Consider the following 23404-nt stretch of genomic DNA (forward strand, 5'->3'; position numbering starts at 1 on the left):
GCTTCAGTGATCATGGCCATTCTTACATCTTCTATAAACTCCCACTCATCTCCTTACTTTCAAATTATTTTAAGGAAAATCCTGCAGACTTTTATTTAAATAGCTTCTTTCTTTGTTTGGCTGTGTCAGGTCTTAATTGCAGCACCCAGACTTCTCTAATTATGGCCGATGGGCTCCAGAGTGCTTGGACTCAGTAGTTGCTCCTTGTCATGTGGGATTTTAGTTCCCCAAACAGGGATCAAACCCATGTCTCCTACATTGCAAGGTGGAAGCTTAACCACTGGAGCACCAGGGAAGTCCCTGGATCATTTCCTTTAATCTTTACCAAAAAAGCCTTACATCTGTTCGATAGGTCTGATAGATCTGTTACCTATCTTATAAATGCCAAAACTGAGCTTTAGTGGGGACAGGTAGCTTGCCCAAGGTCACACAGCAAATATATTTTGGGATCAGAAATTGGCTGCTGGAGCTCCTGCTACTCACCACTATGCTAACATGCTCTGAACGGAAGTTTCTACTTGTAAATACATTGGTTACCATGAAAGTTTAATCAAAATACGCCAAAGAGAATTGCAAATTTTATCAAACTGTTAAGAGTACAGTAATGACTGTATAACTCATAGAGAAATTTACATTGTGATTAACTTTAAGAGAAGGAGTAAAGTAGGAAACTGACTTGGTAGAATATCTTAATGCAAACTCCTTGCTTTCTGGTATAAACTGAGTTAATACCTTATAAAATCATTCTTATATTGGTCTTGTCAGGAATCGATTTAAGGTGCTATTTCTTCATTACTTCCTGTCTCTCCATTTTTATCAATGAAGACCTAGATCTCCTGTTAAGTTCTAAGTCCTTTGTTCTTTGTATTCCTTCTTCCCAGTAGTAGTATTTTCTTTTTCTAAATTAGTATAGATATTTTTTAGGTTCAAAATTATTATAAAACAGCTGAAAACCATGATTACTCTGGTCTTTCTAGTTCTTCCTTCCGTTTAACCATCTTTGAGTCTGGAAGATTTCATGGTATTACTATAGAAAGTATCTGAAATTTTGAAATGAGTCATCAGGTAGAGTGCTTAGCTTATATTCTTATATTCAACAGTTCTCATATCTTATTAAGGGACTGTGCATTCAGCAGTAAGACTGTTTACTAGACCATGAACTAACCTTGATTTCAGAGTTGATTCGGCCTTGAATAATCAATCTGGTCTTTATTGACTCAGTCACCTTAGGCAAATTATGTAAACTCAGCCTTAGTTTCCCTACCTATAAAATAGTATAACAGAGATAATATGAATATGAACATATAAGAATAACTTAGATGAGTACAGACACATAGTACATGATCTGTGAGCATTTCTTCCTTCCCTCTCCCCCAAGGTTTTATAATAGAAAAGAAGTTAAGAAAGGTAAATTAGGAGTATACTAGTAAACCCAAATGAACCATAATAAGGAAAATAGGGTGTAAAAGCACCATGAAAAAGCTTACATTTTCATATCAAAGGCACACAAACAGCGTAAGATCCCAGGAACATTGGGAAAAGGGCACAGATATTTAACCTATTAGCTTATACCTAAGAAAAGTAAGTTTAATGGGATCTTTGTGTCAAGTGATGTTTCATTTTCCTTCCCCTCCCTCTTCTCTAATTCTCCTTAACCTTCTGGATAGCCTTTCCTAATTCCATGAGAAAAACTTCTGGAGATAATAAATATGAGTAAAGCTGTATAGCGCATTCTAGCTCGCACCCTGCCTGACACTTCTGAGCAGTTTAGTAAAGGCTAAAAAAGCCTGGGGAGTAGTATTCTTTGTCTCTCTTGGGCCTTCCCCTTAACAATTCTGCTTTGTCTTTCTCACTCCCGTTTACTATAAATCATGTGCTCAACACCCTCAAAACTCCAGATTAGAGCAGTCTTAGGCAGCTCTGTCCTGATACCAGCATGCCAAACATGTGAGAACTTCACAGAAGTCTGTTTCTTGTGTGTCATCTGCTCAGGGAGGAACCAAAGAGTACTAGTCAGCACTTTGAGTTCAGTTAAAGGGTGTGTCCTACAAGATGACACCATTGTTGTGCCAGCAGTGACTCTTCGCATCTGCTTCCCAGCTATGTTTGCCTTTTTTTTTTTTCAATCTGCCTTTTTGATAATTAAAGGCAAGACAATGGAATCTTCAAATTTGACAGAGGTCAGTTTTGCATTCAAGCCTCTGTTTGAACCTACATGGAGTTTTGCTCATATTTACTAGGAGAGTAACAAATACTGACTTGTAATTAGCAAGAGTCACCTCTAGGAGTGGAATTAAAAATTACGCAATTGGAGAGATCTGAGCTTCCTTACTCCCCAAATATTTTTCTACCCATAGGATACTACATGGGAAAATCTAATAGGGATATCATTTCCAGGTACTAATTGATTAGTGTGTACTGTTTTTCTTATCACTTTCTGCATTGTGGGGCATTTAGGAGTTTTATATGACAGGGACAGATAACTTTGGAGCATCCTGCCTAGGAAGGACAGGCTATAAAGATAGCTTGTAGGGGCTCTAGGAAGTAATGGGGAAGCACGAGGCTGCCTGGGAAGGCAGATGGGGGTATTCTAGAAAGGAAAAATGTACAAAAAAGATGAGAGGGTACAAAGTAGCTTCCTTTGAAATTGTGTGTAACATGAACATATGTGATTAAAGCTAAAGTTTCATGAACAGTGAGCAAAGTAATAAAGCATGTGGTTCTGTTTATACTTATATCTAATGAATGATCAGTTCTTAATTTAAGAAACACCTTTATATCTTTCTTTAAATTTTGTATTTATTTTTATTTTTTGGCTGTGCTGGGTCACTGTTGCTTGCAGACTCTTCTCTAGTTGTGACAAGCGGGGGGCTGCTCGCTAGGTTGCCATGCGTGGTATGTGGACTTTCCATTGCAGTAATTTCTCCTGTTGCGGAACACAGGCTCTAGGGCGCAGGGGCTTTAGTAGTGGCGGCTCCTGGACTCTAGAGCACAGGCTCGAAAGCTGTGACGCATAGGCTTAGTTGCTTCTTGGCATGTGGGATCTTCATGGATCAGGGATCTAACCCATGTCTCCTGCATTAGCAGGCAGATTGTTTACCACTGAGCCATCTGGGAAGCCCCTATATCTTGATTCTGTACCTTAGTATATGAACCTTTTGCTAGGGCCACAAGTCGTACTATGGCACATAAGATGTGAGGTTAAATTTGCAACTTTGGCAGTTTAATAATTTTAATAGCAATAATTTTATGAGCATTAATGTCTTTAATCAAGGCTCAAAATCTAAATTAAATCCTGAAGTGGTTAGAAAGGACAGTAGAATTATAAACAAAACTCTAAATGTAATTCCTTTCCTGGGAATGGGATATTATGACTTTTTTTAAGATGGTTCTAATAAAAGTGTTGGTTAGCTATGAATGTGACTAAAAAGATCAATATGTGACCAGCAGGCTATTCTAGATCATACGCATGTTATGGCAGTTTTTGATTTGTGGTTCTGTTGTTTATTTGAAGGCTTTATGCTACTATTATATGTCGCTTTGTTTCTAAGATCCACTTAAACACTTTTGAGGGTACATCTTGTTTTTCTACTTATTTGTTCATTCAGCACACATTTACTGGAGTACCAACTGTCAGATCCTGTTAGGTGTTAGAGGTACAAAGACATACCAAAGTCCTTTCCAAGAGTTCAGTCTAATATATTCCCAGTTAACAAGCCTCTCTGTTCGTCAATGAGTGTACTGCGCGGCAGGATTTCTCAACCTCAGCACTTTGACATTTGGGGCCAGACAATTCTTTGTTGTAGGAGGTCTGTGCCAAGGAGCATTATAGGATGTTTAGCAAACATCCTTGACTTCTACCAACTAGATTCCAGTAACACTGCTCCTCCCTACCCCCCAACTCTTGACAATCAAAAAATTCTCCAGATATTGCCAGATGTCCCCTGATGATAAATCCAGAATGTGAACCACACTTTTATGTGTCGTTGACAAAAGGCTTTTATATAATTGGTTTTCAACATTTCACTACAAAGCTACCAAAAGTAATAAAAAGAACACAACCTAGATAAGTCACACAGTGCTTATTATTACAGGTGAGGACTCAAAGAGGAATACTATACACAGTGTATCACTGTTAATAATTAGAAGGCAGGACTCTTGGAATCTTCACCTGTTAAAAGTTTTATGTTTCAATTTGGATGTCTATGAGATCACTTCCTGAGTTACTATGAGTTACTAAGTTAAGTTACTAAGTCTTAGGGACTTCACTAAAATAACAAACCATATAGTAATTGGAAAGGGAGAGTCTACTATTAATAAAAACTAGTTCTTTTCTGAGCTCTTTGTATCAGCATTATCATTTTCTTGTTAATAATGAAAGTATTTCATTTTCTCTGATGAAAAGCTGGAAGACCAGCACATGGTCTTTAGGATGGTCCTTCTGTTCTGTAGGCATATGACTTTGAATATTATTACTTTACTAACGGAATACTACCTGGCTTGGACTTCTTCACCTTATTGCTTTTCCATATTCAAGCAATGTACAAAGAACATTCTACAACCAGGAATCCATTTTAATAGCTTCTTTTTTTTTTCTGTTCTTGGCTTTTATTTTTTGTATTTGTCATAAAATATAATTGATTAACAATATTAGTTCCAGGTATACAGCATAGTGAGTCAGTACTTTTACAGATTGTACTCAATGGAAAGTTGTTACAAGATAATGGTTATAATTCCCTGTGCTATACAGTATATCCATGTTATTATTTTTTTAATTGATTTTTTTAATTTAGATTTTATTTTTTTACTTTACTATATTGGTTTTGCCATACATTGACATGAATCCACCACAGGTGTACATGAGTTCCCAACCCTGACCCCCCCTCCCACCACCCTCCCCCTGTCATCTCTCTGGGTCATCCCAGTGCACCAGCGTCAAGCATCCTGTATCCTGTATCGAACCTAGACTAGCAATTCGTTTCTTACATGATAGCATACATGTTTCAATGCCATTCTCCCAAATCATCCCACCCTCTCCCTCTCCCACAGAGTCCAAAAGTCTGTTCTTTACATCTGTGTCTCTTTTGCTGTCTCGCATATAGGGTTATCATTACCATCTTTCTAAATTCCATATATATGTATTAGTATACTGTATTGGTGTTTTTCTTTCTGGCTTACTTCACTCTGTATAATTGGCTCCAGTTTCATCCACCTCATTAGAACTGATTCAAATGTTTTCTTTTTAATGGCTGAGTAATACTCTATAGTGTATATGTACCACAGCTTTCTTATCCATTCATCTGCTGATGGACATCTAGGTTGCTTCCATGTCCTGGCTATTATAAACAGTGCTGCGATGAACATTGGAGTACACGTGTCTCTTTCAGTTCTGGTTTCCTCAGTGTGTATGCCCAGCAGTGGGATTGCTGGGTCATAAGGCAGTTCTATTTGTAGTTTTTTAAGGAATCTCCACACTGTTCTCCATAGTGGCTGTACTAGTTTGCATTCCCACCAACAGTGTAAGAGGGTTCCCTTTTCTCCACACCCTCTCCAGCATTTATTGCTTGTGCACTTTTGGATCGCAGCCGTTCTGACTGGTGTGAAATGGTACCTCATTGTGGTCTTGATTTGCATTTCTCTGATATTTAATAGCTTCTTGAAGCTTGTGTTTTAATAATGCCTTCCTTCTCAAAGTAGAGGGACCACTTTCCTATTAGAAATAATGCTTCCCTGAAAGTCCTGAAACCTGAGTTTTAGATTCAGCTCTAGTACTAGCTAACATTTGTTTACCATCTCTCAGTCTTAATTTCTTCACCTGTAAGATGTAGATAGATAGATAAAGTTAGGTTTATTTTATTGTGTTTTCCAGATAAGTATCCTAAATTCCACATTCTTTGCTCAAATAAGCTTGTTTTTGTGTTCTTATTCTTACAGAATATCCACATTTCAGTTTCTGCACCTATCAAGAATTTAAATTGACCATGGATAATCTGTCAGCAGAAGAAATTCAGCTGAAGGCTAACCAGGTTACTGATGAGGTAAAAGTTTTACTTGGCATAGGTCATTAATTCTCTTTCAATTTTCACAGTGGAAGCATGAGAGGACCTTCTTAGAAGACCATTTTGGCCTCTCCCTAGTCTGTTTATATCAAAGAATGCATTTGCCCTTGAGTGCCATTACTGCTAGTTTCTTACTTTGTCAGCTCATCAGAAAACTAAATAAGTGCAAACAATCTGTTTGATTTTTTTTTAAATAGTCATTACTGAATAGTAATTTAGAACAAAGATAGATAAGAAGAATTCTGGTTGTTTAACAAAATTTTCTACTATCTGTGTGATATCCCTGGATTTCTGCTACATTACATTTTTATAAATCCCATTAACTATACTCTTTCAAATTTTCTCTTAAGCATCTGGTAGAAATAAAATAATGAAAATTAAATTAGTAAACTTTATTTTTTGTCTTAAAGAAGGGAGGAATGGATGTGCTAGCAATCTTTAAAAATAAAGTAGCATCATGAATATGGCCTGTGATCAGATTTGGAGGGCGGGGGTGTGCTACATATTTTAGAATGCTAAAACTCTTTTTTTTTTCCTAGTCTCTGGAAAGTACAAGGAGAATCCTGGGTTTAGCCATTGAGGTAAGAAAGTGTTTAATCATCAAGTTAAGTATAGAAACTGTATAGAAGGAATTCTGATAGCACAGACTGGAATTAATATTGTATCAATAAGCTTTATTATTTGAAATCGGCAATTGTTGAAATTGTCAAACCATGCACTAATGGGCCTTTCTGGCTTTTCTAATTGATAGTATTGGAATATAACAGGGAAAACAATTCACCATGAGTTTGTGACTTAATTATTTGGCCGGGGTGGGGGGGTTAATATGTTAAGGTGTGTTGGTTTGGGGAGGTTAGTTTTTTTCTAATCCTCTGAGAACTTAAGTTTCTAATGTTTCTTCCTTGCTGTTTTTCAGACCTTGTACTTTTTGTTTCTGTTGGTTTGGTTTGGTTGTGCTATCAGCTTTTTTCCCCTTCTTTTAGTCGCAGGATGCAGGAATCAAGACTATCACTATGCTGGATGAACAAGGGGGTGAGTTGCAGTCATTGGCAGGAACTCTTGATTTGATTTAGAATGCCAAAAAGCCTTTTCAAATTAGCCACAGTTTAAGATAAAAGTGATATTTTGCTTCTTTTCTTCTGATTTAATTTATATCATGTTTTGTTGCCTCTTTAGGGTGAGAGTCACAATATCCCATTGTCCACCAAGTATTTCTTTATTAGGTAGCAGGGCTTATTGTGTGCACTGGTCATTTGTGTCCTGGACATTATGATATTCTTTCATAATTTTCAGAAATCAAGTTACATCCTTGTGGAATTGGAAACTTTGCATTTGATTTGGCCCTGAGCAATCTGGTCTAGTTTTTATTCATCTTAGGACAGTCTTTAGGTTTTGAGCCTATTCAGTAATAGAAATGCTAGGAATCTGGTCTAGTGAGGCCTACACCAATCCTCACATGCTCCTGTTATACAAATTTCTTTAGAACAAATCTTTCCACATTCAGAGGCCAGATACCCTAGGATCAGTATGTGAAAGACTTTTAAATTCTGGACAGCATATAATACCATCTGGCCCTGATATAGTCACTGTGATGAATTGTTTGTGGATTCGAGGTTAAAGTTTGCTCTTCCGTTATACTAATAATAGCACTTTCTGATTGGCAGCATGAATGTAACATAAAATTTAACTTCCACAACTTATTCTTAGAACAACTAAAACGCATAGAAGAAGGCATGGACCAAATAAACAAAGACATGAGAGAAGCAGAGAAGACTTTAACAGAACTCAACAAGTGCTGTGGCCTTTGTGTATGCCCATGTAGTAGGTGAGTTGATAAATCAAAATCTTTTTCAAATAAATCTAAAATGAGAGTATCACCCTCAGAACCCCCCCTCTCAGCCCCCAGGAAGTGTTCCAGGGCCTAAATAAAGAACTTGGTTAGATCAACTTAATCTCTTTCTCCTTCAGGCATATCAAACTTTTTATGTAAATGGGCACACTCACTGAAAACCGTCACTTAAATTTGATCAATCTTTCAGTCAAGTCCCAATTACATTTTAAATAATACATGAAAAGGTTGGGAAATATCCATCTGGATAATACATAGCAGGATGAAATTAGTGTGTTTTCCTTTCAAATAAGGAGAATTAATAAAACATATATTCTGTGGTAGGCACATGAGGGATGGCCAAGGAAATAAAGGACTTGGATCTTGGCGTCAAAGGACTTAGCATGTGGTTGGATAAATGAGACAGAATAGCAGAAAGTAGGAGCTGTAGAAATCTAGTGCTAGATCTATGATATCAGTGGAGGCCAAGGGTACAGAACTACTAAAAGTTAGTTTGGAGTTCATCTTATAGGAGAGAGTGGACTTGAGTCGGGCTCTGAATGATTAGAAAGCTCTGGATGGGCCTGGCAAAAGTGGGAAGACATTTCCTGTGGAAGATTTCATGTAAATAAAGACTACAGAGGAGCCTGACTCAACTGTACTACATGATTCACATTGAGAAGAAGTGAAAAATAAGACATAAGTAGGCAGTAAAGGAACTTGAATGCCAGCGTAGGGGGTTGATTGATTGGAGTGGAGGATATAACTGCACACCAGGAGACCAGTTAGGCACGTTTTGTAAACTAGGCCTGTGAGCTGTAACCTTATCATTAAGATTAGAGAGAAGAGTATAAGTCGGATTCTCTTTAAGTCAACTGAAAGAAAGAAAGTCAAGTCAAGTCTCTCAGTCATGTCCAACTCTTTATGGCCCCATGGACTGTAGCCTACCAAGTTCCTCTGTCCATGGAATTTTCCAGGCAAGAGTACTGGAGTGGGTGGGATCGAACCCGGGTCTCCTGCATTGCAGGCAGACACTTTACCAGGTAAGCCACCAGGGAAGCCAACTGATTGTGTGTCAAATGTGAAGAAAGAAACATCAAAGAAGGCTGAGGATTTGAAGCCTCTAGTAAACTAGGAAATGAGAAGTCTTCAAATATTTGTGTATAGTGTATGAGATAATACTTGACAAAAAAAGAATTCATTCATTTTAGCAACTTTATTATTAATATTTCAATTCTGTCTTTAATCTTGAATAAAACAACCTCCATGTGTTGACAAATAATATGTGTATTCAGACAAAGATGAGAAGTCATCCCTCAACTTTGAACTTCGCCTTTGGCCAAAATGACATTGTCTGGAGATTAAATGACTATCTGTTCTGCTGAGCATATTCACTTTTAAAAGAGCTTTGTAACTATCCAGTTGTCTCAGCCACTGTGATAAAGCAAGACCAAGATACAAAGGTTTACAGACTCAGCATTTTTTACTCCTCTAAAGGAATTAGGAATGGAGGAGCTTTTGTTTTGTCATACTTTCAGTTAAGTGTTTCCATGTGACAATATTCTCTGTGCTATTTCTATCTGAGCAAATATAGTTAAATTATTTATTGGTCAGCTTTAGTGTTTGGGCATAAGAAACTAAGAAAGACAAGTCTGTTGACCTGTTTAGACCTTGGTTGACTCTCCAAAAGGGTATATTTTAATAGCAATCACCTATAAATCAGGGTTTAACATATTAAGCAAACAAGTTAGAAACACACAGGCTTTTTGATCTAAACTCTTAACTGTGGTTTTCACACTCACTTATGCTTTTCTCCTATGTTCTGTGTATGCTCTTGGAAGAGTTCAGGGGGAAAAAATAGTACATGAACTTCCTTGAGATAGGTATTAAGAGAAAAGCAAAGAGGAGGAAGTTCCCTCTAGAACCTAGAGCAAATTATTTCTGAATAAATCCTGAGATGGTCTGATATCATAGAAAGTGGGAAATAGAGCTATAGAAGTAGTATTTTTATTTTTCTTTGTGTACCCAGCCACACATGGGCAGGATTTTCTTGGACAGTAGGTAGAGTATGTTCTTAAAGCAGTCCATTCTCAGCCTCTAACATCAGCAGAGCCCTTTCCTAATGGGTCAGGAGAAGAAAGCTCTTCATAACATATGGAATCAACAGGCTTCTATAACAGAACAGTTGTTCCTTGAAGAGAAGAGAGTAGAATTTCAATTTAAAGACTGATTTTAATTGCCTTCCTTTCACCCATTTCTCCTTTATACTGTTGAGACCTTGCCCTCTATGGTATCTCTTTCACTCTTGCCAGGGGCATGATCTTTCTAAGCTTATCTGCTAATCTGTATTTCAGTTAGACTTATCATATAAATAGCCATAACATGAGCTTCTCAAGGCAGAGACAGGATCTTAGTTTTCTGTATAAAGCTAGTACTAATTGTGGTACTAGTTATAACAGTTCAGGTCCATAATCTCTTATCTGCCATTTAGGAATCTAAAAATTTCTGAAAGCCAAAGGTTTGTTTTTAATTAGGCTACAAGATGTAACCTGAACTGAAGCTGTTTAATAATCTATCCCACTTAATGTAATGTTAATCTCTTTCACTGCAGAAATATTGATATATGTGATTATGTGGTACTGCTCAAGATGTCTCTCATCCAGAGGTTTGGATGAGATTTGCGATCCTATATATTAATTTAGGTTCTTACTGTCCTGAACACTTGAAATGTAATCCTCACAGTAACCTTAATATGAGATAGTTTCTCTCATTATCACCATTTTACATATGGGGAAACAGAGGCACCAGAATGCTACGCTAGCAAGTGGAAGAGCTGAGATTCAAAACCAGGCGGAGCCCTAGTTTTTAACTGTATGATGCTACATTGCTTGACTGGCAAGAAAAGAATGAAGCTTTTTGTTGCTACTATTGTTAGATGTATTGCTATCTAGAAAATGTCTTCAGTAGATTTGTTCTTTGAGATTTCTTTTGTTCACTGGTATTCATTGAAGCCATGTCAACAGATCTTTTTCTAATAAAACGTGGAAATAGCTTCCCTTAACAGAACCTTGTATTATAAGAGAAGGAAATTTTAATTTTAGCTCATTCTTTTTAAAGGACTACTAGAATTTAAAAACAGACTACCAGGATTAAACTTTAAAACTGTGAATAAATGCCATTCTTTTAGCTTGCTGCTATTTGAATCCTAAAAGCAAAAAGCACAGATCCTTATTAAAAATGTTACGTGTTTGTCAATAACTTGTTTTTTTTTTGTTTTGGCCTCACCTTGTGGCTTGCAGAACCTTAGTTCCCTGAGCAGGGATTGAACTGTGGTTTCTAGCAGTGAAAGTGCTGAGTCTCCTGGACCACTGGGAAATTCCCTTTGTCAGTAACTGATAAGTCAAAATCCTAACTAACAAGAGTTTAAAAAGAGGCAGGTTTAAAATGGGACTTCCCTGGTGGCTCAGACGGTAAAGCATCTGTCTACAATGCGGGAGACCTGGGTTCGATCCCTGGGTTGGGAAGATCTGCTGGAAAAGGAAATGGCAATCCACTCCAGTGCTATTGCCTGGAAAATCCCATGGACAGAGGAGCCTGATAGGTTACAGTCCATGGGGTTGCAAAGAGTCGAACACGACTGAGCGACTTTACTTTCACTTTTCACTTTCTCAGAATTGTAAACTGCCTAATGTCCCAGTTTAACCATTGTCAGACAAAGTAGTCTTTTGTCTTAACTTGCCTCTTTGCATTCTGTGCTTATATTGCCAAACATAATGGCACATAGTTTCAAGACAGGTTGGTATTTCTGGGCAACCTTACTAGAGAAGTTGAAAGTTGGTACTACAGGTTTTATACTATTAAATCTTAAGTCATATTACGGTATAAAGATTCAGCTCTGATTTGTTAAAATAAATATTGAATTACTGTATTTTAGTCAACGTATGAGTGATTCCTTCATCCTACTCACTGGAGATACAAAATGTTGAATATTTTGCCTTGTTTTCATGTTAATTCTCATAATTTTAGGGCAGAATATCATTATTCAGACATTCTTAGGAATAATGAAGTATACACTGGTTTAAATAGTTTTCTTGTTTTTCTTTTTATCTAGATTCTCAGATGTTGGTTGTTTCTATGAAATCAGGCAGGAATTTAAATGCATTATGTTTTGAAAACTCTAAACCTGCTTCTGTTCTGTTTGAATGGCATTCACTACTTCCTGTATTTCATTCTCTCACTTAATCTCTTCCTTTCTAATCTGCTTACTAAAAATGAAGATTTAACATCAGAAGCTGAGCTCAGTAACTCATCAAAGGGAACTGTAAGATGCAGTCTTGTGGCGGTTTGGGCTGTTAACCTGCTGTCTAAAGGTGATGCTTCAGATGACTTTTCTGTGCATGTGCATGGATTTTGTGAATGGTGGAGACTCTAAAAGCTGTGCAGTGCTGTGTAATGTAAAGTGAATTTGTTCTTGATGAGTGCGGTTTGCCAGAAGATTGGATTGACAAGATCTTAATTTATAATAACATCCTTTGACTAATGGTTCTGATACCAAGTTTTTGCTAAAAAAAAATTTAAGATGATAAAACTAAAAACACCCCTAAAATTTCCTAAGAAGTTTTAAATAGGTTGATCTTTATAGAGAATTGCTGCATTCTAGTTCTGATCAAAGGTAAGAGGATTCAGTCTAAATACATGGACTTTGATTTCAGCTTCCTATCTTGTGTTAGGTTTTCCTATTTTCTGGCTCCAGAATCAAGATTTCCTCAGTTAAAGTATTGCTTCTAATGATTTTGGATTCCCCATGATTTAGGTCACTACCAAATTGGGAATTAATTGCCAAAGTAAGTCATCTTAAATGCCATTTGGAACAAGAGGGGTATAAATTTAAAATGTTACCATATCTAGTATCTCCTTTTAAAAAATAAAGGTATGCCTTCTTTATATGTTCTCACCTGTTCCATGATACCTTTTATGTCATATGTTAGCTTGCTCTGGTTTCATATTGAATTAATGCAGAGCTAACCAATCTTAACTTTTTATGGAAGTTAACCCTCTAGTTAGCCTACTGCTTACTGTAATATTTGACACCTTAATTTTGGATCTTTATGGTAACTTTGAAGACCATAGTTAAATGTTAGAAAATTGTTTGATTTCTACCCTTTGTTTCTTGCTCTTCTTTTTCTTTTTTCTTGTAATCTGATCATTCCCCACACATGCACACCCTTGTAATCGTTACAATTGGTATTTTAAAAAAATATTTATTTGGCTGCATCGGGTCTTAGTTGCAGCACATGGGGTCTTTGTTGAGTCATGTGAGATCTTTCATTGTGGCACATGGAGTCTCTACCTGTGTCTTGCAGGCTCCATGGGCTTCAGTAGTTGGCATGTGGGATTCCATGTCCTCTGCATTGCAAATCAGATTCTTAACCACTGGACCACCAGGGAAGTCCCACAACTGATATTTGTTTGATCTCTTTTCTCTTTGGTATGAAAGAATTATAGCTAATATTGTGCTTTCTTTTTGCTGTTTTTGTTAGTACTAATGTTGACAATCAAAGCTCAAAAAAGAAATTATTAAAGTTATTGCGTTCAGATTTATAGCATCTTCCTAAATTAGGGAATATTTCAAATTCTTATTTTAATCATGCCCTTTTTGAATGTGATATTTATCTGAAAAAAATGTGGTACTTAAAGATTATTAATTGGGCTTCCCTGGTAGCTCAGACAGTAAAGAATCTGCCTGCAATGCAGGAGACCTAGGTTTGATTCCTGGGTCAGGAAGATCCCCTGAAAAGGGAAATGGCAACCCACTCCAGTATTCTTAGAGAATTCTGGAGAATTCCATGGACAGAGGAGCCTGACAGGCTACAGTAGTCCATGAGGTTGCAAAGAATCAGACATAACTGAGTGAGTAACACAACAAAGATTATTAAAGTCTTCAAAACTGATAGTTGAGGTAAATCTAACTTTCTAGATGGGAGTTCTTACTTACATTAAAATCTACCACAAATTTGCTTAAGCATTTTATTATGAAATCTAATTTTTTTCCCGGAGGGGCTGTTAATTTTGTTATGCAGAAGAGTTTTGTTGCAAATCAGAACAGTTTCTTTCTTACTGTAGACCAGAAACAACCCTGGCCCCATTATCTTTTTATATAGCTATATTCCAGTTATTTTCAGCTGGTTGTAGATCTCAAAGCTCAGGAATGGTAATGGGTGAGAAGAATAAACATGCCAGTTGGTAATTTGTGCACTTAAAGCAATGAACTTTTAAACTAAGGATCAGATTGAGGTTGAAATGAAAGAACAAAAATATGTCTAAAAATATATACATATATTTTTCTAATGCTTACAGAATAATTTTACATCAATTATCAACAGCTCTGTGAATTAATAAATATTGTTATTAGTTTTATATATAAGAAAAAGATGCTCAGAGATGGAAGTTTGCATGAGACTCTATAGCTACTGAATGACAGGTCTGGGATTAGAATTCAAGTCAGTTCAGTTCAGTTCAGTTGCTCAGTCGTGTCCAGCTCTTTGCGACCCCATTAATTGCAGCACGCCAGGCCTCCCTGTCCATCACCAACTCCCAGAGTTCACCCATACTCAAGTCCATCGAGTTGGTGATGTCATCCAGCCATCTCATCCTCTGTCATCCCCTTCTCCTCTTGCCCCCAGTCCCTCCCAGCATCAGAGTCTTTTCCAGTGAGTCAACTGTTCGCATGAGGTGGCCAAAGTATTGGAGTTTCAGCTTTAGCATCAGTCCTTCCAAAGAACACCCAGGGTTGATCTCCTTTAGGATAGACTGGTTGGATCTCCTTGCAGTCCAAGGGACTCTCAAGAGTCTTCTCCAACACCACAGTTCAGAAGCATCAGTTCTTCGGTGCTCAGCTTTCTTCACAGTCCAACTCTCACATCCATACATGACCACTGGAAAAACCATAGCCTTGACTAGACAGACCTTTGTTGGCAAAGTAATGTCTCTGCTTTTGAATATGCTATCTAGGTTGGTCATAACTTTCCTTCCAAGGAGCAAGCGTCTTTTAATTTCATGGCTGCAATCACCATCTGTGGTGATTTTGGAGCCCCCCCAAAATAAAATCTGACTGTTTCCACTGTTTCCCCATCTATTTCCCATGAAGTGATGGGACCAGATGCCATGATCTTAGTTGTCTGAATGTTGAGCTTAAGCCAACTTTTTCACTCTCTTTCACTTTCATCAAGAGGCTTTTTAGTTCCTCCAATTTACTATAAATCTTGTGGCTTAGAAAAATCCTTGTGTATACATTTGCTTCCTCCAGATTAATTCCTCAGTGTCCCAGTACGTAGAAATACTAAGGTAGACTACCAGAGTAATTTAAAATATTCCTTCTGCAACAGATTGGAAGTCTCTTAGTGTTTCTCTTCCCTGGTTGGGCAGCTGAGTGACCTATTGAATTTAAATAAATCCATAGTGACAATAGAAGATTCCTTGGCTCCACCTCATACAAACTGAAATAGAATCTTCAGAATGTAGCCTATTTACCTGTGTTTTCAAAGTCATCCAGTTCACTTTGGTGCTCAGTCAAGTTTGGGAAATAGTACCTTTTAAGGCACTTAAGACCTTTTGAAGGAAGGCAAATTAATTAAATCATTATTGTTTTTATTAGATACACAGCTGCCTGACAGTGCCCTCAAAAACAGGTATCTTTTAGGGTTTTACAAATCAGTGGGAGAAACTCCATGGTAACAGCATGTGGCAGGATCTTAAGCAAGCCTTATTACCTGGAATACAGGTGCTGAAAAGGGATGATGATATGCCATCAACAACATATAAAGATCACTGCTTTGTAAACATACAGAACATGTCATAAATGCTTAAAGAAAGCAGTATAGCTTTTTTTCCCAATCCATTTGAAAATAAATATGAAAATTCAATTGAAGTCAGCTTTTTGCACCTTTTCCCTTTGATATTTGAAGAATATCTTCAAAGATCCAGTCCTCTTAAGAAGGAAGAGTTTGATAACCAGTCTGATTTTGTTTTAAATTATGCTTTTATTGAACCTTTCATAATATTATATTAAAACAATCTGTTTGTACTTTATGCCCCTTATATCTAATTGAAGGAAGAACTCTCAGAAGTTGAAGGAATTTCAAATATCATTTTTTTTAAGGTTGAGGAGATTGGAACTCATGTATATCTTTTGTTAGACCAAGAGCCCACAAATCCTGTCCCAGTCCAGTGCTTATGTGCTAAGACTCTCCGAAGCACAGTGTCTTATTCTTTAGTGACAGTTTGAATTCCAGCCCTCATTATTTAACCTGTTTTACAATATGATATCCTAGTAAGAGTCCCACTTATATTATTTCTATTAATGTTTCTGGTTAACTTTCTGATAAACCTATATCCTGTTTATTTTGCTTAGTTACTATTACACTGCTTTAGAATTTTGCCTGAGAATTTAGATAACATGTATCTTGTTAACAAAGAATACATGTAAATGGGTTTTCTACTGAACAGAAATTATATATAAATATTCATTTAAATAATTTGTATCCCCCCTTGTTCCAGGAAGGATTTAACATGGCTTATTACTAACCAAATAGATTGATTAATTAAACATATAGTACCCTTTCTTTAGCACTAGGTCTAAGATCCAGTTCTTGGTTTGCCAAAAATGAATTCTCACATGATCCTATTAAGGAAGGACCCACGACTTTCCTAAAATCTTTCTGTTTTTGCAATTGCAAAACTTCCTCATTAATGTATCATGGAATAAATCAGAAACCAACATATCCATATACTGCTTTTTGTTTATAGAAAAGAAGAAACTAAAATTGTGTGAGTGGAAACTTTACATAGCCAAGTAATCAGTAAAAAAAGTTTTGTGTTTTTTGTAATAGCCACTTAAAAGTCATTTTACCAGGTTCCTTTTCTTGCCATTTATACCAATTTAAGTAGCAAATTCCATGGTAAAATTCTGACTTTGGCTAATTTTTGGTTATATCAGTTAATCTAAAGCATATACTTTTACTTCTAAGAGGTTTGGATCTAGGATCAATTTTTATTAAGGTGGATAAGTAAACGCTTAAATGAAAAAGCCCTAAACCAAAGGAGACAACTGTGACTGGTAACAGTGTGGCCAAGTTACTCATTCATTATCTGTTCAGTTTGGAAATAATTTGTGCCTTTCTTCATGATGTTTGTTAAGAAAACTTTTTCTTTTTTTTTAAGAATTTAATGTAACAATTCTAAATTTAAAAAATGGGTCAGGTGGAACTATTACAGTCTAAGTAAGTGGGCAGCTGAGGTCTAAGTACTGCGCATTCTCTCTCTTTCATCCCTCATCAACCTCTGAGATGCTTCTAAGAAACCCTTAAGGCATCCCAGAACATCTTTCCTAATTTTTTTCTAGTGTCCTTTAACCTTTTTTCTGGAGAGTGTCAGAGGCTAGGGGAACCTGAAGAATCAAATAATTACATTTTGCTACTTAATAACTACTCAGTGAAGAGTTGGTAAAAGTATTTTAACCTTCAAAAATTTATTTTTAATGTTGGTGGGCTTACACAGTTCATCTTTTTTCTCCCCTAGATTGTGATGGAGCATGGTATAGATAATCTAGATCTAGCTGCATGTAACTTTTTTGCTAAGGGTGCTACGACATCCCCAAGGTAACAAGCACTTATGATGCTATTTCTCCCTCTCCTTTTTGGTATCTCTACACTCCTGACTCTTACATAGGACAAAGAACTTTGAGTCTAGTAAAGCCTATAAAGCAACATGGGGTGATGGTGGAGACAACTCTCCTAGCAATATAGTATCTAAGCAGCCAGGCCGAGTGACAAATGGTCAGCCTCAACAAGCGACTGCAGGAGCAGCCAGCGGGGGATACATTAAACGGTATGCTAGCTCTTCCCAATATTTTTACCCTTTTCCTGAAGGAATGTCTCTCTCTGGAGGTTGGGTGTATTTATCTATGAACTGTAACTTATCAATTAGAAATAGCATTTATTCTTTTTTGGGGGGGGGTGATAGTTGGTTTTTTCATGGTCTTTTTTTTTTGGCTGCAAAGCATGTGGGATCTTAGTTCCCCAACCAGGGATTGAACCTGGGCCCCCTGCAGTGGGATCTCTGAGCTCTAACCACTGGACCATCAGGGAATTCCCTTATTCCATTTTAAAATTTGCCTTCTGACAAAATGGTGACTGGGATTATTGACCTTAAATGATGGATTAACTTTTCTTTATAAAGTACTTTACAAATTATTCAGGTAGTCATGTTTTATTTCTGTAAATAAGATGTGATTTAAAATGTATCATTTAGAGTAGGAGTTGGCCAGATCCCTGTAAGGATATCCCTGTAAAGGGTCAGATAGTAAATATTTCAGGTTTTCCAGGCCATAGAGTCTGAGTCATAACTACTCAATTCTGTTGTAGGGTAAAATCAGGTAATGGGCCACATTTGACTTTGAGCCAGAATTTTACAACCCTATTTTTAGAGCAGTGGTTCTTTAGACTTAAGTGTGTATCAGAATCATCTGGGAGGTTTAGTGAAACAGACTGCTGGGGTCCCTTCGGGAGATCTGGAGTAGTCTAAGAATTGGCATATTTTCATATCTAACAAGTTCCCAGGTTATGCTGGGAATTACACTTTGAAAAACCTCTATTCTAAAGTCATTTCTTCATCTTCTGTTAAATGGCTTTAAGACATTGTTATCTCTTGAATCAGCCTTTCCATTTTCACTATAGAATGTTTCCCAAGAATGGTAACCTGCATCTGTTTGGGTCTAACAGTTGCTGCTGTCAATTTGTTTATTTTTACAAAAACTAAATCCAGACTCAGTCCATGTATAATTCACCCAAAAGTACTGAATTAAGTGTCTTTTTGTAATAGTATAACAAATGATGCCAGGGAAGATGAAATGGAAGAGAACCTGACTCAAGTGGGCAGTATCCTAGGAAACCTAAAAAACATGGCTCTGGACATGGGCAATGAGATTGAAGCTCAAAACCGACAAATAGATCGGATCACAGAAAAGGTAAGAGCTTCTTACTGCCACAGGAAAATGGCAGTATGTACAGTGCCTTTGTGCCAAACGACATCGAGTACAGTGTTCAGTAATAGACATCTGTGCTATGTACTCTCAGGGAGAACAACAAGGATAAGATTCTGTCCCCACCGGCCTTACAGTTTTGATGAGTTTCTAACATGTTGAAAAACAATAGTCAGGTCTTCCTATCTCTTACTTCGTTGGTTCATTTTATTTTCTGTTAAAATTTTTATTTTGCCTGAGCTAAGTAGTTCTGTTGATATACAGCAACTAAAATAACTGTTGTTGGTTCATTTTGAAACCAAGACCTTGGGATCAACTGGTTTTATTTAAAATTCATGAAAATTAAATTTATTAAGAATAATAACAAAATTTCACCCATGAAACTCACAATCTCTTCTAACGTCTCTGTGAGCTGTCAGGGTGTTTTGTTTGCTGTCTTTCCCCTGAAAGAGCGGGTTAGCTTTTGGAATTCTATTGTTAGCTAATAACAAATTAGTAAATTCCCGAATCCTCATCTCATGAGTCAGTAGGTAACAATCAGTTCTGCAGAATGGTTCTTGTAGGGTGGACACACAAAAACAAGAGAGTCCTATGAATAGCAAAAAAAGTGTGGTTGCTATTTTTTACTCCATATGATCTAAAAGATGCTGAAATTAAACCATGTTCAGTGTTTGGTAGTGTCACAACTTCTTGTTACTTCATTAAAATCTCAGTATACTTTAAAGACTGGGGTTTCTCTGTGGAATAATTTATGATGGATTTCACTCAGGCAAAGAGTGGTTCATCAGATATTTTCAATGCTGTTACGTGGGTGTAGGCTACATATTACCCATCGTTTTCATTTACAGATTGATGTGGATGGCAGTACATTTGTTCCAGAGATCTTGGGGTATATTATTTCAGTCTCTGGGTTAGATCTAGGGTAACTCCAGATGAGATTTCTATGGTTTGGCTCAGGGGACTCCCACAGGATCCAGACCTATAGCAGAGAAGAGTATTCTTATATTTTCATTGCATCTAAATGCAATTGACTGCAAGATGCATCTTAGTTTCAGACACGTTAAACTGTGAAGACAGATGTTACAGAACTCACGAAATACTAACACGTTCTTCTGTTATATCTTTGTCGTGTTTATACACCCACGTTTTTTCAAATGCATTTGATATTCTGTCACTTCTTGCCCAAAATGAGTTTTGTAATGTGACTTTGACTACTTCCTGAATTTTCTCAGTATGTCAGTTACTCTCAGTATATGAAATTTAATGCTTATTAGAGCAACTTAACCTTGTCAAATAATACTGGTATCTTTTTCTTTTTTTCCAGGCTGATACCAACAAAGATCGTATTGACAATGCCAATGCCAGAGCAAAGAAACTCATTGACAGCTAAAGCTACTGCTGTACTTCTTTATCATTTATTTACTTCCTTAGCTCCTCCTTCAAAGTCATCACCTTTCAAGAGTTTGAAATTTTGGTTCCACACTCTTCTAATCAGGAGGTGTGGAAGAAGATCTAGGAGTAACAGTCCCCAATTTAAAAAAAAACTTTCTCATTTTCCCTTGAGGGTATTCTTAGTCTTCCTTCTAGCATTTTCTTTCTCAGTCCATACAGTTAGGTTGATTTTCATACATCGTTTATAGTTTTATTTTTCATCCTCTCCGTTTACTTTAGCAGGTTCTTCTGCTTTCAAAATTTGGAAGCATTGCCAAAGACAGCCACGTGAAAGGAAGCTGGAGGCAGTAGGGGCAAGCACAGGAGGGGAGGCAAGAGATAAGAGGTTGTTACCTCAGTAAAACCTACAGACCCTAAAGCCGAAAGTGGCGTAACCACAGTGAATATCTAGTAGGGTTTAATTTTTATTTTAAGTTGCAGTTATTGCCAGTTTAGGCCAGTGCTTGGTTTTGGAGCCTGTGTACACAATGTTTTTGTTATGCATCACAACTTTGCAACCTCTGCTCCAAAAAAGAACAGAATGAGCTTTTTTTAAAGTAAGCTTAATTTCTGAACTCTTGGTGATTCACCTTTGTACATAGATTCTATGATCCATTTCATATTGCACATATAGGAACACATGGTATAAATGAGTAGCTTTATTTTCATATTATTAATAGTATCATGGTCCCATTACAGGCCTATTAACCTCATAAATTTGTCATTAGTCTTTGAGGGAAAAATGTGTAAATATGAATGTATAACATGAGAAGTTCTCTCTACAGCAGGGCTTAAAATTTTTTGGAAAAGTTTGACAAAGTGTATCACATGAATTCAGATTTACCTCAATGCCACAAATTATGTTTAGATAGGAAAAAAAACTTATTTTGATCTCAGGTAGAAAACAGTTAGATTGCTTTGAGTTTTATGTAGTTTTAAACTTTTTTTAAACTAGAATTTATTCTGTTTAAATAATTTAGAAGATTATGCCTTTGGTTTACTTATTGATGATTGCACTATCATTCTCTTGTACTCAACTTCCAGAATCACATTTGTTTATGTGTTATAAGAATCTTACCGGTATTTGTCACTTTTATTTAAAAACTAGCTTCCGCACACTTCAAGGCTATTAATGTCGATTGGTTTGACAAATAACTACTGTTTGATCCTTACAATTAAATTTTGTAACTAATGGAATTGTTTTTTCAAATAGGTAATATGCTTCTGTGACTGCTTTGGGGGGATGGGAAGCAGTAATTTTGTCAGCTTTAATTTGACAAACTGAATAAAGCAAAGGTCCATAAATCAAATGGCACTGCCACAAAGAGCTGACTTTAGCACCCTTCCCACGCTTACTGGAAATATAGGACTTCCGCATCTGTGATTTGTCATGAGGTTCATTTTAATCATTACTAGTCTTTTATTCATTTGATCTTAAATATACAAGCGACTGAAAGTGTTGTGGGTGAATACCACAGCCTACTTCTTGGAGGAGATAGTTAACATGGGAAACTTTCAAAGGCTGAAAGCAAGATTTTAATTAGGCCTGCCTTCAGAAATGTCACATGCTGAAAGGAATAGTTTGGCAAGTAGTAGTAAATGTGTAAAGTAAGAAGGTATAAAACACTGTAGGCTGTTCTTTACATAAATGCCCTTCCTAAAAGCATTAAAAAAATTTTTTTAATGCTATTACAGCCAAAGGAAATTGTTCTGAAGATATCAATATGCTGTTCCAACAGTATATAATTGGTTAGAAGTGTAATCCAGATTGTCTGGATTTATGCTGTAGCTCTGCCACTTGCTGGCTGAGTGACTGTAAAACCATTTCTGTGCCTCCATCTCCTTGTGTGTAAAGAGGGATTAATGATTTCTACCTCATAGCATTGCTGGGAAGACTCAGTGTATAATACATGTAAAGCACTTAGAGCATTGCCCAACAAATGTAGGAGCTTATTTCATTAGACTGCTGATAGCCGCTGTTCTATCTAGAGTGGAGCTCTTTTTGGGTCAAGGACCTCTTTGTGAATTTGATGAAAGATAACACAGCCTGTCTCTCCAGAGGAATAGACACACAAGCATACACATGTGAATTAGGAATAAATGGGTCTTGAAAGCCCATCCGTGGATCCAAGATGACATACTTTTCCAAAGCTGCTACTGAGAAGAAAGGAATGAGAACCTAGAAATCAGGCTCGTAATACACTAGGAACAGAAGCTGTTGACCTGAAGTTTTCTCCTGTAATAGTCTGTTTCTATTACTTTTGAAAGGTAGTAACTGAGATGGTTAGCACAAGCTCTGGAGTCTGACTATCTGGGTTCAAGTTTTGGTTCATTTACTAGTTTTGTGACCTTGAGCATAAAACTGACCCATAATGAAGGAGTTAAACGGTATCCTCCAGTGAACTTAATTTTTTGTTTAATGGTTAGCTCCCTCTTCAGGTTTCTAGTCTTCTGATGACAGTGATCTTTATCCCCTATAGTTGTGCTGGTGTTTTTTTTCTTCCTTCACACTTTTAATTCATTCTTCATTACCACATTTCAACTCTTGTATGTATTATGAATCTCCCCATAATTTTAACTTCAGCTTCCCAGACATCTGATACTCAATTGCATTCAGAATTAGTTTCATTAAATGCTATTCTTTAGCATTTAAAGGGAATAACCTAACTCTCTTACTAAAATTCTAAGTTATTTCAATTACATTTCTAATCATATTTATAGTTCTCAGACTGATACTCAGGTTCCTTATTCTCTATTCATTTGTTTTTCATTCTAACATAGTTTGCTCTAAGCCTTCTGTTTCTGTTTTACACTTGAAATAAAAAGCACCAGTCATTGAGTGCTTACTCTGTCAACAGACACTATGCTAAATGCTTTTATGTATCTTTTCACCAAGTCCTTATAACACACCTGAGAGGTAGGAGGTATTTCCCATATTACAAATAAGAGTAAATTGCTCGAATTCATAAAGCATGTAAATGATGGACTTTGGATTCAAAGCAGGATCTTTCTGACTCTGAGGCTCATGTTCTTACTCAATATACTACA

The 23404-nt window shown here is 36.7% G+C and overlaps 1 protein-coding gene across 2 annotated transcripts in view; it reads left to right on the plus strand.

Moving 5' to 3' along the window:
• The window catches only part of SNAP23 (synaptosome associated protein 23), a 40347-nt gene extending 18688 nt beyond the window's left edge, over window positions 1–21659 (plus strand). The window contains exons 2-9 of one of the 2 annotated variants that reach the window (XM_052646421.1): window positions 5935–6038; window positions 6599–6640; window positions 7043–7091; window positions 7767–7884; window positions 11999–12031; window positions 17614–17772; window positions 18766–18910; window positions 20250–21659. In XM_052646421.1, the coding sequence (XP_052502381.1) occupies window positions 5982–6038; window positions 6599–6640; window positions 7043–7091; window positions 7767–7884; window positions 11999–12031; window positions 17614–17772; window positions 18766–18910; window positions 20250–20315 (669 nt within the window). In that variant the 5' untranslated portion in view covers window positions 5935–5981 and the 3' untranslated portion in view covers window positions 20316–21659. The remainder of the gene's footprint in view (window positions 1–5934; window positions 6039–6598; window positions 6641–7042; window positions 7092–7766; window positions 7885–11998; window positions 12032–17613; window positions 17773–18765; window positions 18911–20249) is intronic. The other variant, XM_052646422.1, reaches the window with a different exon arrangement.
• Window positions 21660–23404: the final 1745 nt, after the last annotated feature.

The sequence above is a fragment of the Budorcas taxicolor genome, chromosome 10, assembly GCF_023091745.1.
Source record: "Budorcas taxicolor isolate Tak-1 chromosome 10, Takin1.1, whole genome shotgun sequence".
NCBI classification, from domain to species: Eukaryota; Metazoa; Chordata; class Mammalia; order Artiodactyla; family Bovidae; genus Budorcas; species Budorcas taxicolor.